Source organism: Pelophylax lessonae (assembly GCF_965119305.1).
Source record: "Pelophylax lessonae genome assembly, chromosome: 10".
In the NCBI taxonomy this organism is placed as follows: domain Eukaryota; kingdom Metazoa; phylum Chordata; class Amphibia; order Anura; family Ranidae; genus Pelophylax; species Pelophylax lessonae.
The window spans coordinates 36,308,556-36,327,820 of record NC_138777.1 but is presented as its reverse complement, the minus strand read 5'-3'; the positions used below and the strand labels follow the sequence as shown (position 1 = coordinate 36,327,820).

The 19,265-nt window shown below is 45.5% G+C and overlaps 1 protein-coding gene across 1 annotated transcript in view; it reads right to left on the bottom strand.

The window, feature by feature from the left end:
* Nucleotides 1-2,892: 2,892 nt before the first annotated feature.
* ABTB2 (ankyrin repeat and BTB domain containing 2) overlaps nucleotides 2,893-19,265 on the bottom strand; it is a 179,439-nt gene continuing 163,066 nt past the window's right edge. The window contains exons 15-17 of the mRNA XM_082269867.1: nucleotides 14,663-14,731; nucleotides 6,928-7,041; nucleotides 2,893-3,438 (exon numbers count right to left, since the gene is read on the bottom strand). Coding sequence (XP_082125993.1) covers nucleotides 3,241-3,438; nucleotides 6,928-7,041; nucleotides 14,663-14,731 — 381 coding nt within the window. The 3' untranslated portion in view covers nucleotides 2,893-3,240. The remainder of the gene's footprint in view (nucleotides 3,439-6,927; nucleotides 7,042-14,662; nucleotides 14,732-19,265) is intronic.

The window sequence follows — 19,265 nt, the reverse complement described above, 5'->3', positions numbered from 1 at the left end:
ATTGAATGTCAGCAGACATGCAATGATTTTTATTCCTGTACTTCTGTCCAGTGTTAGAAAGCATGTGAAAAATAAGGTGGTGAGAAACTGCAGTTAGTAGTCATTCCCAGAGACATTGGGGTTAATTTTTTTAAAAACTGGAGAGTGCTAAATCTGGTGCAGCTCTCCGTAGAAACCAATCAGCTTCCAGGTTTTTATTGTCAAAGCTTAAAGCGGAGTTCCACTAAAAAGTAGAACTTCCGCTTATCTGTCTCCTCCCTCCCCCTCCGGTGCCACATTTGGCATCTTTCAGGGGGGGAGTGGGTACCTGTTTTTGACAGGTTCTCTGTCCCCACTTCCGTTGGACCTTGCACTGGCCAATTACCGAGCGCAGTGGGCTTTGCGCATGCGCAGTAGGGACCCAGCCGTGAAGCCGCGAGGCTTCGCTGCCGAGTTCCTTTAACAGCAATGGCGGCGGCAGCACCCGACAGCCGATCTTGTTGGACTCCAGGACAGGTAAGAGTCCTAATATTAAAAGTCAGCAGCTACAGTATGTGTAGCTGCTGACCTTTTAATTTTTGGAGGGGGAAGGCGGAACTCCACTTAAGTGAACAAGCTGAAGTCAGAAGCTGATTGGCTACCATGCAGAGCTGCACTAGATTTTGCACTCTCCAGTTTTAGTAAATCAACCCCACTTTTACACCCCATGTGGTCTCTTGAAGCCAGTTGTGAGTACACTTTGAAAAAGAATGCAGCTCTTAAGGGATCCTGGGATATCATATTTGATGTAATACTTTGTAGGCTTAGCAGGAGCCCTCTACACCCCCCCCCCAAGAGACAAATGTGCAGCAGGTGCGTGAAGACAATGGTGTGGTTGGGCTGTGATGGAAGCAGGCAGTGTGTGACTAGCGTGCCATGTTTGCTCTGGAATAGTGCACTACACCTGCTCACTGCTCCATAATGAGAATACATTCATTGAAGCGGAATTAAACTTTGCTTCATTTCTTTTTTTTAATAGAACCCCAGGAGGTTTATGCTAGTGTGCAAGCATATATAAGCACATTATAGTAAACTCAAGCTGGCCATATAGTCTACAATTTTCTCATTTGATTTCCTTTAGATTTACCTTCAACTATGTAGTGCAAGGGCCGGCCTGATTTCATACAAATTGACAGCGTTTAGGTTTGACCTCTCATTATATGCTTTTGGTAAATCTAAAAGAAAATTATATAATGTATGGCCAGCCTTATTGTCAAACCAAGCTCTCCAGCTGGTCTTGGGCACTTCTTCTCCTGGTCTTCCTGCCGGATTTGCTGTGTTTGGCTGCTTAACCCATTGAGCTGGCGCCTGCTGACCCTTTAAGGAGTTTAGAATGCCGCGCCTTGTAGTCATGTGACCAGCGTGATTGGCTGTCACATGATCGGAAAGCTCCCGATTGGGAGCTTTCCATTAGCTGCCGGTAACTATGGTGGGGGTGTGCACTCTTGCCACAGCTCTATTTGCACTAATGCACGCAAATATGTGGCCGCTCTGCGCCAAGGCCCGCCCACAGAGAGGACGCATATTTACGTGTGCTCAGCCCCAAGAGGTTTAATAGCCAGGCCATGATGGGTGTCGCTCCCATACATGTGCATAGGAGTCACTTAGTGACTGCACACGTGTGGCTCCCTGTAGATTACCTCTGACAGGCAGGGAGAAGCATTTATGACAGAACAGACCAGTAGGGCCTCTTCTGGCTTTAAAGCCCTACCTGTCAGTGTTATTTATTAAAACTAAAATTAAAAAGAGAGAGTTTAGGGATTGGCTACTCACTCTGCTTTGCCTCATTTGTTCCCCCCCCCCCCCCTTTTTGTTTTTGCTATGAGAGCAATTGGATTGGCTGCTTCCATATACTTGCATGAGTTTTCTCACCACTTTCAGATTGTACAGAATATTCTGTTAGAAGGTACACCTGTAAAAGTTTTACACGTTTGTTTTTATTGTTTGTCTATAAATGTGCTTTCTGATTTTGTGGAACGTTACATCAGTATGAAAAGTGACATCGAACTTTAGTCCAATAAAAACTTTTTTTTTTTTTGATAACCAATAATCTCTGTTTCTTTTAGAACAAAACATATTACAGTTTGGTAATGAGATGTTACAATCTGCCAATAAAACACTAGATATCCACTCCTGGTATACACATCGCTCAGGTGCTCTATAAGGTGCAAACACTGTGCTATTATTATAGAGGAGGGGGGGAATCTGGGCTCCACTGAGAGGGGTCCCCCCCCCCTCCATTACTGCAAGATCCTGCTGAATCCGGGGAGTGGGGCTACTTCCAGCAGGCCCATCGCAGTGTGAGAGGATGTGAGCTCTGCCCTGCAACAAGCATAGCTTCTGAGGGCTTCCAGTGCAGGATGGAGCCACCGCTCTCCTGACAGGTCCCTTTGAAGGACACGGCCAACCTAATCAAGTTTGCTGACACAACTGTACCATTGGTTGAGCTGTAATTGTTGCATCCTTACGGGATATCCTGGCCCGTCTTTTTTTTCCCTCCAGGGAGGTGGGGGGGGTTGGTGTTTGATCATGACAGTCATTTCACACACTGTCTTGTGTCATCATTTATAAGTACAGGCCGTGGCTTTAGAGAATCATGGAGGTGGCCAGTACCAACTTCTCCAACTTGCCGAGATCTCCAACCACATTATTTCCGGTGAGTGTACACCAGGAATAATTGGAGATTTCCAACACTTGGTGTTTCCACACAACTTCCGGCAGCCTTTACACTCCAGTAGATGCTATGATTAGTGGAGATTTAGTCCGCCCTCTAGTTGTCACCACCTCGGAGGCCGCCATGTTTCTGGTTACTAGTGGGCGGACTACCAATCTGCACTAATTACCCCCCCCCCCCACATCAGTACATACCCCCAGGGGGCTCTATTATATGTGCAACTTTCTTTACATTGCTGAAAACCAAAAATAGCCCAACGACCCAACAAATACAAGAGAGGCTTCCATGTTTCTGTACAATTAATCCTGGGAGATTTTGGCTGTAATCTTCTGCAAAGCACATGAAGCAGAGCCCTGACCCTGGGGGGAAACCGCTTTATACAAATATATATATATATGTGCACTGCCTATCTACAAAAACATACATACAGCTCCAGATTCCTTTACATCAGCCTTGTTCTTGGCTGTGTAGCCCCCCCCCCAGTTTCAGCTCAACACCCACAATGGCCAATTATAAAGACCAACATAACTTGGACTGCCCCATGACCTTCACACCCGACAGGATATGTAAATGTCTTTGATCCGATTGGTCAGTGTATGTTTCAAGTCCATCAGAATGTCCAATCCTTGCACTTTGCTGTTACGTCCACAGATAATTTGCTTGAAGGATTCCTGCTCCAGCAGCGTCCTCATGTTTTGTAGGAAATATCCTTCACAGAAAAGCGCCAGTTCGGCGGCATTGTGAACCTGAATGAGAGAACACGGGTTATGGCCTCCTGCTACAACCGAAACATAAAAAATTTACCTAGGCTCCATTTACACTTGTATGACCCCAAAGTTGCGCTGACTTTGGAGTGCAGCTTTGGATGGGTGCAACTTGGATACGGCTTTAAGTTGCACATACTGTATATGAATAGTTATCATTGAGAAACAACTGGTCATGCGACTCCATGCAGCCCGCTCCATTCACACTTGTACAACTCCAAAGTTGCACCAACTTTGGAGTGCGACTTTGGCTTTGACAAGTGATAATGGACTACTGTTGGACACAAGTTGCTTTGTATAACATTCAGGTACGACTTTCATGCAACTTCTGAGGGTTAGCATTGAAGTCTATGGCCCTCAAGTTGCATGAAAGTTGAATCAAAGTAATGCATGAACTTCTTTGAAGTTGCTGCAACTTTAAGTCGCACATACAGTATATGTATAGCTAGCTATGAATGGGTATCATTGGAAAACCTGGGGAATGACTTGGATGTACAAAGTTACATGACCAGTCGCACAAGTGTGAATGGAGCCGTAACTACTTGCCAACCACCTAATGTATATGTGCTGCCGCAGGCCGGCTCTATTGTGCAAAATCATGTACCTGTATGTCATTTTGTACAATAGCCATTGGGTGGTGCACGCGAGCCGCCGGAGGAGCAATCACTTGCTGTTCGGACACAGGGGATGCCAATCAGCGGGTCCGCGGGCCACCTGCGATCTTTCCCCAGAGAGGCAGAACGGCGATCTGCCTATGTAAACAAGGCAGATCACCGTTCTGACAGGGAAGAAGATGGAGATCTTGTGTTCCTGCTAAGGAAGAACATCGATCTCTGTCTTCATCCAGTCAGACCATCCCCCACACAGTTAGCAAGCACGAGCTAGGAGCACACTTAAACATTTTATTACACCTGTTGTTAACCCCTTCCCTGCCAGTGTCATTAGTACAGTAACTGTGCATATTTTTAGCACTGATCACTGTAATAGTGTCACTAGTTCCCAAAAAAAAAAAGTGTCAGGTTTCCAATTTGTCCGCCTTAATGTAGCAGTCCTGCTAAAAGTCGCTGATCACCGCCATTACTAGAAAAAAATAAAATAAATAAAAATGCCATAAAAATATTTCATAGTTTGTAGACGCGATAACTTTTGTTTATAATCAATATACACTTATTGGGATTTTTTTCTACCAAAAATATGTAGCCGAATAAAAATTGGCCTTTTTATTAGATTATTTTATTATTGACCTTTTTATTAGATTTTGGCCTTTTTATTAGATTTAATTCTTTTTTTTTATTGGGTGTGTTTTATAGCCGAAAAAAAAATATTGTTTTTTTTCTCAAAATTGTCGCTCTTTTTTTGTTTATAGCGCAAAAAATAAAGGCAGAGGTGATCAAATACCACCAAAATAAAACTCTATTTATCGGAAAATGACATTTTCAGGGGGGCAGTTCACCCCATCCCTGTACAGAACGCCTCCAGGTGGCCATATTGCATTTTACAGAAAATGACAGTGTCTGCAGATTGAAAAGGAAAGGACGTCTGTAATAACAATATGACTTGTGCCGCAATTGTATACACTATATTATTTATTTTTTTATTTACTATTCCTCCCCCCCCCCACGAAAGTGGAGTTGTCCTTTAAAGCTGATCTCCAGCTTTTCGTGAAGTTTACAGGTTCGTTTGGACCAAACTAAGTATTGCCTTCGCTGTGTTCCGATGGGAACTTCCCGTCCCGTTCTCTGGAAAATAAATCAGGCCAGGCTGAGCATCACCCAGACATTTGTATTGTATGAGTGAATATGTTTGTTCTGATTGGCTGAGGGAGGGAGGGGGTTGTCGGGATTTCTGCCTCAGCTAATTAGCAGAAGCTTTGTATTTATTCATAGAATTAGCTGAAAGGCACTCCGCCCCAGGGGCGTACCAAGGGGTTGGCCAGACAGGTGCCCGCTGAGGGGGGGGCGGCGCAAAAAAATTGTCAGTGTTAGCGGTGATTAATGCGCCCTCCGCTCAGCGTGCGGCTCCAATCCCGGAGCCCTACATGGACTTCCGGGAGCTTCTCCGGTACAGGGAGCCGCTGTGTGTCCCCCGGGGAGCTGTGCTCAACATGTATCTGCCCTGGATATACCCCCCCCCCCCAACCCTCTGTAGTGTGCAGCCTGTATGCCCCCTCCGGTCAGCTGATTTCCAGTCTTCACCATAACAGGTTATAATGTGGGGGTCACCTGTGTCACCCCTTCTCTCTCCCTGTCACCCCCACTTCTCTTTCTTTCTGTCACCCCCCCACTTCTCTTTCTCTCTGTCACCCCCCCACTTCTCTTTCTCTCTGTCACCCCCTCTCCCTCCCTCTCTCTGTCACCCCCTCTCCCTCTCTCTCTCTGTCACCCCCTCTCCCTCTCTGTCACCCCCCCCTCTCTCTCTCTCTCTTTTTCTCGGGGGTGGGGCGCTGATACAGCTCCTCGCCAAGGGCGTTGTAGACGCTAGGTATGCCTCTGCTCCACCCGACTCTATTTTGAAAGGATCCAACAGATTCCTCTGTTTACGCCAGAGTGGATGGACAAATCCTCCCTGGTGGATATTTTATTCTGACAGCCAGCACCTATCAGAAAATGTATGCCTACATCTGATTGGATGCACACCTTGTTTGGCTGCCAATTTTCAACAAAAGTTAAGTGAGCAATTCACTTTCAGAAGGTCGGTTGTGTTAATGGGCACCCACAGCGCCAAAGTCAGCAGGAATCAGCCAACATTCAAGCCGTGCATTGCAGCCTTTCCACATTGTTGTAGCCAATTTCTATCTCCTTATTAATGGCTAATCTGCAAATCTCTACTCTTCATACAATAACACAAATATAAAAGAATAAACATATACAATGCCAAAATGTCACATCATAATTACTCTGCAAACATTCAGAATGTGCGCTCCTTCAGATACGTGGTTTTCTCTCTGGGGCTTTATGAAGGGTGATGTCCCACTGTACAAATAATGACCAATATAAACCATAAATGGAGCATAGGAAGGGTTTTGTTAAACTGTGTGTAAACCCTCACCTAGTAAAACAACCCATTCAGTTTAAACATTTGTGGATGAATTAAAAAAAAAAAAAAACATTATAAATACCTCTTATTTATAGGTGATCACATTACCTCTCTTCTCAGCTGCATTGGAGCTGGGGGGTGAATCAGCAGCACACTGGTATTCCCAGTGAATGGCGGGTCATCACAAATTTAATCATAGGAGGCAGGCTGAGTTCCCAACATAGCTAGAGAACTGATTCATGCTGTGTTCTCCTGCCTAGTGTGATCAGTTTTAATAGGAAAATAGAGGGACTGGCAGGAACATCAGGGATGTCACACAAAGGAAGTAATGCAAAGAGAAGAGGAGACTTTCTCATACAAATACATGGCATATCAGGAATAGAAAATGTTGGGGTAACCAAAGCTTTAGCAACTTGAAATCCATCATGGGCTCACCTTGGCATACTTATAAATGCTGACGCAGTTGTCAGTGTCGATGTTCTGGGAACACAAGATCTCACAGTGCCGCTGCAGAGCGTCCAGCTGAAAATGGCTTGCTGCAGACAGGAGCTGAAATGAAAGCATTACAATGACAGACTATGGAAGCAGATGAAAGGGTAAAGTATATCCTCTATACCAGTGGTCCTCAACTCCGGTCCTCGGGCACACTAACAGGCCAGGTTTGCAAGATAACTAAATTACATCACAGGTGATATAATTTGCTGTTCAGTAATTGCAGTATTCTAGTCTGCATCTCCCCAAGGTAATACTTAAAATCTGGCCTGTTAGTGGGCCCTGAGGACCGGAGTTGAGGACCACTGCTTTATACAATCATCCCTACAATAAACCAAACACATCACTATTTTCACAGCCACACCAAGTAGCAGGAAGGTGTGAAATGCAGGTGGATAAAGTGCTAAAAGGGTTAGTTCACCTTTCTAAAAATATTACCTATGCCTTCCAGCTTCTCTAATATATTCAACATCTTTTTTTAAAACATGAGAACTGATGTTTTTGTTTAATTTTCAAGGCATGCCTGTAGGTCCTGTGTGACCGGTCTGCAGCCCTCTCCATCCTGCTGTTGGAAATGCGTCCCCATCAGTGTGGGATTGAGCTGGGTTGAAGGATCCTGACAATATTGCCAGGATCCACCCAGCTTCCTGATTGAGAGGCAGAGCCAGCTTTGCCTGACGCCTCCCCATTCAGGGGCTCTGAGCCCTGGAGGAGCAGAAAAGAGAGCAGTGAATGACTGTCACTGCTCTCCGCTCCAAGCAGAGCAAGAACTGAGCAATCAGTGATCATGAGATCGCTCAGTTCTCGGTCTTAAAGCTGACATGGGACTAGAGGTGAGTATGTTTTTCTTTTTTTTTTTTCATACTTTGGAACTAAGGGGCCAAGCCCAACGCCTGAAAAACAACCCCATCAGTATCTGACTTCACAAATGCGCTTCTGGAAGAATGGTCAAACCTTCCCATAGACACACTCCTAAACCTTGTGGACGGCCTTCCCAGAAGAGTTGAAGGTGTTATAGCTGCAAAGGGTGGGCCAACTCATTACTGAACCCTACAGACTAAAGCCCCGTACACACGATCAGATTATCGAACGATCTGTCGTCCGTTTTTTGTGGCATGGTAGTCTGATGTGGAAAGTGAAGAGGTTATTTCTCTATCGCTCATTGACAGACGTAGTCTTCTTGATTCTCAAGAGCTGGGTTATGTTGTCTCCGCAGGAGTAGGACTAGGCAGAATGACAAAACGTTCTGGCTCCACCCTAGGGGGCAGTCCCTGAGGGTATATCCTCCCTCTCTCTGCTACAGGGAATCAGTTTTTTTCTGTCTAGTCAGGAGTAAGGACCTAAGTTCCTTGCTGGGATCTTTTGGTCCTGGCAAGACTTTTTTTCTTTAAGAAAAAGACATTTTTTAGGTAGTTTTCTCCAGTGTTTTTTTCCTGTGAGATCTTCAAGCAAAAATGCCGGACTGGGCGACACTTGTGGTCTCCCCAGCCGGCCTACGAGCGCGTGCAGACCAGGCATTGCGCTTGGTCGGCCGCGACATATTCAAGTAAGTATGCGGGGCCGGGCGATGGGCTGGATGTGAGATCCAGTGGTCACCCCGGTTTCTGCCTAAAAGCGCGTGCAGACCAGTGCGCTGAGTCGGCCGCGACGGAGTCCCAGTAAGGGGACTGACTTTGCGAGTTAAAAGCTCGCTTGGACGCCAGGACCAGAGAGTCGAGGCGTCCACAAACCCCCACCTCGGTGGAGAGGGTATTATGAAGAGAGGGTGCCTGTCGGTTCGGTATGGTGAGTAAAACGTTCCCTTTTTTTCCTCATTTATGAGGCAGTATATATTATGGGCCCCTCCATATATGGTCAGTATATATCTGACACTTACAAGTCCCCCTTGTAATACAGCATGTGTTTGTAGGAAGTGGACTTGGTTCAAGAGCTAACACTCTACCCAGCAGACTGTAACATTACAGCAAACATAGGAGGTATAATCCTACCTTATGTGCAGTGTATCTCTGTAGATCCATAGGTCACCTCTCAGCAGAGTGCAGGTGGATGTGCTGGGAAGACGATATCGGCGGTCCGCCGCCATTTTGCCGTAGACCGAATGCATGTATGTCCTCAGGTCACGCCGGCCGCCATGTTTTTGGAGTCTTATGTCTCTTCTATGGGGGCGGCCATGTTTTGTGAGCCCAGCTTCCTCGTGGAGGGCTGGGAACGCCGGAAGGCGTACACAGGGGGCGGAGCCACACCTTCTGCCCGGGAAAAAGCAAACAGCTCCTTCCAGTCTGTGTAAGACAGACGCTGGCTGCAGTTTGTTGGAAACTGCACTGCATCGGTTGGTGAGCCTTGGGGGTCCCTCTCTCTCTCTCTGGGATCGAGAAGCAGGTACTCTGAGGGGCGCTATTGCGCTAGGGGGAGACACACAAAAAAAAAAAAAAGTTTTTTTGTTTATTGCTGGCAAAAGTGTCCTGTATTAACATGGACCCTGCCACTCATGTATCTCCTCCGGATCCCCTCGAGGGGTCTGCGGGATCCTCCAGCACCCCATTGACAATTGAATCTTTGTCAGCCATTATGGAAACTTTTGTGTCCCGGGTGGAAGTGGCTTGTCAGGGACAGGGCGCAAGAAAGCGACCCCCGCCTAACCCCTTATTATCTGAAACCTCGGATTCAGACTCTGAGCCTATTTCTGCAGTTGCAGGTACTTCATCTGGTATTGGTGTCTCGGGTCCTGTCTCTTCAGACAGTGAGGAGGATGTTTCGGCATCTGCCATAGCCCGAGAGGAAGCGTTGGTAAACGCACTCATTATATCTGTTCAAGAGACTTTAAGGTTACAGGGTATTCCATCAGAAATAGCTGAAACTGAGATCCCTTTTGGGACTAAAAAACGCATCAAGGTGGCAAAGGTTTTTCCATTGCCCAAATGTTTTGGCAATCCAATCGATGAAGAATGGCGTCTGCCAAAACGCACTTTTAATATTTCCAAACGCATTGACAGGCGTTATCCGTTTGAGGAAACCCTTATTAAGAAATGGACAGAACCACCTGTGGTGGATTCACCAATTGCTAGATTGAATAAAGCCACGGTTATTCCTTTAGAAGACGCTCCGTCTTTTAAAGATCCAGTGGATCGCAAGATAGAAGCTATGTCTCGCACCATGTTTTCCTTGATTGGATCAGCTTTCAGGCCAATAATTGCTATTGGTCTGGTTTCGCAGGCTGTAACTGAATGGACCAAGTGGTTACGCCGGGACTTAGAAGAAGTCCCTCAGGCGGTATCAGATTTGTTGGAACAAATGATACAGGGGTTACAGTTTGTATGTGATGCGGCGTTAGACGCCACTCCATTAATGGCGCGAGCATCAGTCTCAGCAGTGGTTCTCAGGCGTACACTGTGGCTAAAAGGTTGGATAGCCGACCAAGGTTCCAAAAAAGCATTGGCTAATATCCCCTTTTCAGGAGAACGTCTATTTGGAGCCAACTTAGATGAGATCATTAAGGATCTCACGGGTGGAAAGAGCACCTTTTTACCGCAAAATTTTAAAGGTAGAGGAACTCGTCAAAGACGAGGGCCTTCTTTTTCTGTTCACAAGAGGTTTTTTCGTCCAGCGGGTGAAAAAACTAAGTCCTCCAAGGTTCCTACAGGAGGCGTCAGGGGTCGTTGGTCGGGCAAGCAAAAGCCCGCCCCCTCCAGACCTGAAGATAAACCATCCAAAGCCTGAAGGTGCGCCCCCACCCATAACTGGGGTGGGGGGACGTCTTCGCCGGTTCCCGGATCCATGGCTTTCCAGAATCCCGGACTAATGGGTTTGCGAAGTCATAAAGTCAGGTTACAAGATCGAGTTTCGATCTCTCCCACCGGCGCGATTCTTCCCTTCCAATATCCGACTATCTCCGGATCGTCTAGAAGATCTGCGGAGAGCAGTCACAGATCTACTACAACAAGGAGTGGTAGTCCACGTTCCTTGGACAGAACGGTTTCAAGGGTTTTATTCAAACCTGTTTACAATACCCAGGAAAGAGGGCAAAGTGCGTCCAATTCTGGACTTAAGAGCACTCAATTCTTTCGTCAACATAAGAAGATTCAGAATGGAGTCCATTCGCACGGTAGCAGCCTTCCTGCATCCAGGGGATGTCCTAGCGTCCATAGACATCAAGGACGCCTATCTTCACATTCCCATTTTCGCAGGACATCAGCGTTTTCTACGCTTTTCCGTAGAGGAGAACCACTATCAGTTTGTGGCGTTACCTTTCGGTCTCGCCACGGCTCCGCGGGTCTTCACAAAAGTGTTGGCCCCAATGTTGGCACTTCTGCGCCAAAGAGGTATATCGATTCTAGGTTACCTAGACGATCTTCTGCTTCATGCAGAGTCTCCTCAGACCTTGCTACAAAACATAGAAATTACTATGATTTCTTTACAGGAATTCGGGTGGCTGGTGAACCAGCAAAAGTCTTTTCTGGTTCCCACCCAGAGGCTCGAATATCTGGGTCTAATTCTAGACACAGTCAGGACAAGAGTGTTTCTTCCGGTAGGGAAACTTCGAAAGATTCAATCAGCAGTCCAGTTGTTACTGTCCAACAGCTGGTCTTCCCTTCGGACTTGCATGAGGGTTCTGGGGTTGATGGTGGCTTCATTCGAAGCAGTCCCATTTGCCCAGTCCCATACCCGAATTCTTCAGCAAGAGATTCTCCTCAGATGGAATCGGAATCCGGAATCCCTGGACAATCAGATACGATTGAGCAAACAGACCAGAGAGTCTCTGGTTTGGTGGCTTCGGTCTCCAATGCTCAGCCAGGGAAAGTCATTTCTGCCAATATATTGGACGATAGTGACCACGGATGCCAGTCTATCCGGATGGGGAGGAATTCTCGGTCAATTATCTGCCCAGGGACTTTGGTCCCCGGAAGAATCCAGATTACCGATAAATGTATTGGAACTGAGAGCGATCAGACTTTGTCTGATTCACTGGACCGAGCAGCTCCAGGGCAGCCCGGTTCGGATCCAGTCGGACAATGCCACGGCCGTGGCTTATGTCAATCACCAGGGGGGCACCAAGAGTGTCCGAGCGGCCAAAGAAGTGGCTTGCATTCTTCGCTGGGCGGAACGATTTGTTCCAGCAATCTCTGCGGTGTTCATTCCGGGGGTGGAGAATTGGCAGGCAGATTATCTCAGCCGTCAGACCCTGGATCAGGGGGAATGGTCCCTCCATCCAGACGTTTTCCACCAGTTGTGCCTACGGTGGGGCACCCCGGATGTGGATCTGTTGGCATCACGATTCAACAGGAAAGTTCAGAGATTCGTGGCTCGCTCCCGCGATCCTCTAGCAGAAACCGCAGACGCACTGATCGCCCCGTGGGGGCAATACCAGCTAATATATGCCTTCCCTCCTCTCGCGTTACTGCCAAGACTTCTTCGCAGGGTAGAGGAGGAAGGAATCCCAGTAATCCTGGTAGCTCCGGACTGGCCTCGTCGAGCTTGGTACGCCGACATGGTCAGACTGGTGGCGGACGTCCTGTGGAGACTTCCTCTCAGAGAGGATCTACTGTCTCAGGGACCGATCTTCCATCCTGCTTTACGATCGCTGGCTTTAACGGCCTGGCTATTGAGACCCAGGTGCTGAAGGACAAAGGTTTGTCAGCTTCAGTTATTCCTACTCTAGTTGAAGCAAGGAAAGCGACTTCCAGAAAGATTTATCATCGCACATGGAAGTCCTACATTGCATGGTGTGAACCTTTGGGGTTCCGTCCTCGGTCTTATTCGATTAGTCGAATATTGGCTTTTCTGCAACAAGGGGTTGAGCAGAAACTGGCCTTGAGTACTATCAAGGGTCAGGTCTCAGCATTAGCCATCTTCTTTCAGAAGCCTTTGGCTACTCATTCCTTGGTGCGGAATTTCATCCAGGGGGTGCGACATCTGGCTCCGCCAGTGCACGCGCCGTTACCCCCCTGGGATCTTAATTTAGTGTTGTCGGTTCTTCAGAAACCTCCCTTTGAAGATATTAGGGAGATTCCTCTACCCACGTTGTCCCAGAAGGTGGCCTTCTTGGTGGCTATTACTTCTGCACGCAGGGTGTCAGAACTGGCCGCATTATCTTGTCGTTCACCATATCTGGTGGTTCATAGAGATAAGGTGGTTCTTCGTCCGAATCCATCCTTCCTACCAAAAGTAGTTTCAGAATTTCATCTGAATGAAGAAATTGTATTACCTTCCCTGTGTCCTAAGCCCAGTCATCCTCGGGAATTTGCTTTGCACTCCTTGGATGTGGTCCGGGCGATCAGGGTATACTTGAAAACGACAGACTCGTTTCGCAAGACGGATTCACTTTTTGTGATCCCAGATGGACCCAAAAAGGGGTTGCCTGCATCTGCCGCGACCATTTCCAGATGGATCAGACAGACGGTAGTGCAGGCTTATTCTATTAAGAGTCGGGAGCCCCCGTTCCCTGTTAAGGCGCACTCCACTCGGGCACTTAGTGCGTCATGGGCCTTTCGCCATCAGGCGTCAGTGGTCCAGGTGTGCAAGGCGGCTACCTGGTCGTCGGTGCATACCTTCTCTAAACATTATAAAGTTGATGTAATGGCATCGTCTGATGCCTCATTTGGCCGCAAGGTTTTGCAGGCCGCAATTTGAGGAGACCAGTGGTCTACCTCGAGGGTTTTTTCCGTTGGAAAATTTTTCTTTAGTCTCATTCTTTGTTTATAATGAGCCTTTAAAACTTCTAGTTTGGCACCGGTTGGGCCTACTAGATTGGATTTGATTTTGTCAATCCCACCCCTCATTTGTGGCACTGCTTCTGGATGTCCCAGCTCTTGAGAATCAAGAAGACTACGTCTGTCAATGAGCGATAGAGAAAAATGGATTTTTGTAAGAACTTACCGTAAAATCCTTTTCTCTTAAGCTCATTGACAGACGTAGTACCCGCCCCTCTATCATTGAGTTGGGTTGGGTTAATTTCTCTGTACTGCTTTAAACAGAACTGATTCCCTGTAGCAGAGAGAGGGAGGATATACCCTCAGTGACTGCCCCCTAGGGTGGAGCCAGAACGTTTTGTCATTCTGCCTAGTCCTACTCCTGCGGAGACAACATAACCCAGCTCTTGAGAATCAAGAAGACTACGTCTGTCAATGAGCTTAAGAGAAAAGGATTTTACGGTAAGTTCTTACAAAAATCCATTTTTTCATACGAATTTTCCCGTAGGACAGAATTCTACTTCAGAAGTGATGTCATGTGTTGGATTGCTTTGTATGTGTTCTTTTGTCTCTGAGCATGCCTAGTCTTACTCTCAAGATTTTTTTCCGTGGAAATCTGTATGAATGAGACGAAAATCGGACGTTGTTTTGACGGACGACAAAAATTATATAGCCTGCACATCAGGATTTTGTCGGAATCGGCTGTCCAAAGCACCATACTAACAATCCGAAAATCGGCAGATCGTTCGTCGGGCGAAATTTCCCTTCAGATTTTCTTATCGTGTGTACGGGCCTTTAGACTGGGATACCATTATAGTTCATCAGCGTGTAACGGCAGGCGTCCCAATACTTTTGGTAATATAGTGTATAACATTTTCTGTACAGATGTCACATTTTAACATACATTTTTTTTTTCAAGGGTATTAGTAACACTTACATAAAGATATAAAGTGTACTGGTGCTTAGTAAATACATCCAACATATCTTCTTACCTCCAGAACAGCAGACATTGGCACTTTTATGGATTCTGTACCACCAAAGTATAAATACTGCATTATCATCTGCAGGAGGAAAAAAGGACAGTTAGCTTTCCTCCAAATGTATCCAGTAGTGGTCTCTACACCAATGGTGGCCCCTATCATTTCTTATTTGGCTAGTCCATCCTAGGTATTATCATTAAAATAATCCAGCGACCAATTTAGTCCACCAGGAGGTGCCCTTCATCAGTATAGACCAGTGGTCCTCAACTCAGGGCCCACTAACAGGCCAGATTTTAGGTGTAACCTTGAGGAGATGCAGACTAGAGTACTGCAATCACTGAGCAGCAAATTATATCACCTGGGATGTATTTCAGTTATCTTGCAAACCTGGCCTGTTAGTGGGCCCTGAGGATCAGGGTTGAGGACCACTGGATAGACTGCCGAGGTGCAGACATAAAGGAGGAGAAGGAGGAGGAGGTCCCTGCAGTATCACATTACCGGGTTAAAGACTTCAGAAAAGGAAAATATTAAAGTGCATCTCTAGATAAAAACTTTCTTTTTTAGGTTTTTTTCGATAGAGTGGGGAAGGTTTTACTGCCAGAGCCTTTTTTTGCATGTTTAAAAAAAATAATTTTAAGCCTGAAGATTACATAAAACCTCCAAAATAGATTTTCCGAAAGCAGACACCCTAGAGAATAAAACAGTGGTAGACCCAATTTTTTATTTCACACAATATTACCCTAAAGGTCTACAACATGCAACATTTCAGTAAAAATACACAAATTATTTAATTTTAGTGCATCCAAATGCAATACATTACCCAGTTTCTGGTAAATAGATACCAAACATGTCAAATCTTACATTTGCGTGCACCTGTGAAATGGCGACAAACACAGTACCCTATATTTTCTATAGGCGAAGCTTTAACCACTTAAGCCCCGGAAGATTTTACCCCCATTCCGACCAGGGGGTATTTTGCGATTCGGCACTGTGTGACTTTAACGGACAATTGCGCGGTCGTGCGACGCTGTACCTAAAAGAATTTGGCGTCCTTTTTTTCCCACAAACAGAGCTTTCTTTTGGTGGTATTTGATCACCTGTGCGATTTTTTGATCACGCACTATAAAAAAAAAAGAGCGTCAATTTTGCAAAAATAGCAATATTTTTCACATTTTTTTATATGAAATTCCCCAAAAAAAATTTAAAAATCAAAATTTTTTTACTTTTTCGGCCAATTTGTTTTATGCTACCTATGTTTGGTAAAAAAAAAATCGCAAAAAGCGTATTTTGATTGGTTTGCGCAAAAGTTATCGCGTTTACTAACAAAGGGAAAGATTTTTGTCATTTTTGTTGTTTTTTTTTTAACGTGTAATGGCGGCGATCTGCGATTTTTTTTGCGGTACTGCGACATTGGGGCGGACAGATCGGACCCTTGACTGACATTTTTGACACTTTTGGGGTTACCAGTGACATTTCTACAGTAATCAGTGCTATATATATGCACTGTTACTGTAAAAATACACTGGTAGTGAAGGGGTTAACTTTATTTGGGAGGGAGGGGCTGTGTGTATCCCTAGGGGCGTGCTTTCTACTGTGATTGGCTGGGGCTTGAGCTGTATGGACACTGATCAACGGATCTACATACTAGATCCGAGTGATCAGTATCCTAACAGCAAGGAGAATGACAGGTGGCTTGTTTACACAAGCTGCCTGACATTCTCCCTCTCCCCCGCCGATCGCCGAGTGACCGGCGGACATCGGGTCCGCCGGTCACACGCGCGGGGTGGTCCGTGACCACGCGGGAGCGGGAGCGCGCGCTCGCTCCCTAGACCCTCACAAGCTAGTGACGTAGCCCTACGTCACTTTGCCTGTGAGGGGCTGACTGCCGACGTAGATCGGCGTTAGGCAGTCGGCAAGTGGTTAAAAGCCCCCGATAGGTCACTGGGGGGTTTGTGGAAGCAATCGGGTGGCAGTGCAGCCGCTGTAACGCTTCCTCATGAAAAATGGGGACAAAACAAGTGTTTTTTTTATAGTTTTGTTCAGTATATATACAGTGGGTACGGAAAGTATTCAGACCCCCTTAAATTTTTCAATCTTTGTTATATTGCAGCCATTTGCTAAAATCATTTAAGTTCATTCTTCTTCCTCATGAATGTACACATAGCACCCCATACTGACAGAAAAACACAGAATTGTTGACATTGTTGCAGATTTATTAAAAAAGAAAAACTGAAATATCACATGGTCCTAAGTATTCAGACCCTTTGCTGTGACACTCATATATTTAACTCAGGTGCTTTCCATTTCTTCTGATCATCCTTGAGATGGTTCTACACCTTCATTTGAGTCCAGCTGTGTTTGATTATACTGATTGGACTTGATTAGGAAAGCCACACACCTGTCTATATAACACCTTCCAGATCACAATGCATGTCAGAGCAAATGAGAATCATGAGGTCAAAGGAACTGCCTGAAGAGCTCAGAGACAGAATTGTGGCAAGGCACAGATCTGGCCAAGGTTACAAAAAGATTTCTGCTGCACTTAAGGTTCCTAAGAGCACAGTGGCCTCCATAATCCTCAAATGGAAGACGTTTGGGACGACCAGAACCCTTCCTAGAGCTGGCCGTCCAGCCAAACTGAGCTATCGGGGGAGAAGAGCCTTGGTGAGAGAGGTAAAGAAGAACCCAAAGATCACTGTGGCTGAGCTCCAGAGATGCAGTCAGGAGATGGGAGAAAGTTGTAGAAAGTCAACCATCACTGCAGCCCTCCACCAGTCGGGGCTTTATGGCAGAGTGGCCCGACAGAAGCCTCTCCTCAGTGTAAGACACATGAAAGCCCGCATGGAGTTTGCTAAAAAACACCTGAAGGACTCCAAGATGGTGAGAAATAAGATTCTCTGGTCTGATGAGACCAAAATAGAACTTTTTGGCCTTGATTCTAAGCGGTATGTGTGGAGAAAACCAGGCACTGCTCATCACCTGTCCAATACAGTCCCAACAGTGAAGCATGGTGGTGGCAGCATCATGCTGTGGGGGTGTTTTTCAGCTGCAGGGACAGGACGACTGGTTACAATCGAGCGAAAGATGAATGCAGCCAAGTACAGGGATATCCTGGACAAAAACCTTCTCCAGAGTGCTCTGGACCTCAGACTGGGCCGAAGGTTTACCTTCCAACAAGACAATGACCCTAAGCACACAGCTAAAATAACGAAGGAGTGGCTTCACAACAACTCCGTGACTGTTCTTGAATGGCCCAGCCAGAGCCCTGACTTAAACCCAATTGAGCATCTCTGGAGAGACCTAAAAATGGCTGTCCACCAACGTTTACCATCCAACCTGACAGAACTGGAGAGGATCTGCAAGGAGGAATGGCAGAGGATCCCCAAATCCAGGTGTGAAAGTCTCGTTGCATCTTTTCCAAAAAGACTCCTGGCTGTATTAGATCAAAAGGGGGCTTCTACTAAATACTGAGCAAAGGGTCTGAATACTTAGGACCATGTGATATTTCAGTTTTTCTTTTTTAATAAATCTGCAACAATGTCAACAATTCTGTGTTTTTCTGTCAGTATGGGGTGCTATGTGTACATTCATGAGGAAGAAGAATGAACTTAAATGATTTTAGCAAATGGCTGCAATATAACAAAGAGTGAAAAATGTAAGGGGGTCTGAATACTTTCCGTACCCACTGTATATATATATATATATATATATATATATATATATATATATACACACACACATATATATATATATATATATACACATATATATATATATATTTATACATACATATATATATATATATATATATACACATACATACATACATATACATACATATATATATATATATATATACACACACATACATATACATACATACATATATATATATATATATATATATATATATATACACACATACATATACATACATACATATATATACACACATATATATATATATATACATACATACATATATATACATACATACATACATATATATATATATAATTTTAAATATATCACGGGAAGCTTTGTTTTTTTTTTTTTTAATCTGTTCCCAAGTGTAAAATAGACTGTTTTGATCCTGCCAGAAACCTTTTGACCTGATACTTCCTGTGCTCTCTGCCTGCATTCCCCCCTATGTTATGATGAAGAGGACAGGGGGGGGGGTGTTCTGTAGTGTTAACACTTCCAGTCCTAGGGTGACAATGCTGTTCCTGCATAAATACAGTACAGCGAGTGTTGTCACCCTAGGACAGGAGTGTGTTACTGGCAGGATCACCAGGTGAGAATAAAGGAAACAAGAAAATGTAAAGACGGGTAATCTGTACTATAAAACATCTTTGTTTTGGTGTATAAAACTGCAGCTGTTGGTTTAGTTGCGGTTCGCTGACCATTCTGTGAGTTTGTTTTGCAGAGGACAGATATGTATCTCATGTCCCTGGGTACATAATGTTTATAAGAATCTATCAGCAGAATCTCTTCTCCAGATCCCCCTGTCCTGTGTTTTAGCTCTTCTGTTCATCTGTATTCAATGGAAACCGAAGCCTGAGACCTGGAAGGGGGGATCGCCCGATAATTACTGTGTCCCCGGGGCCGCTCCATC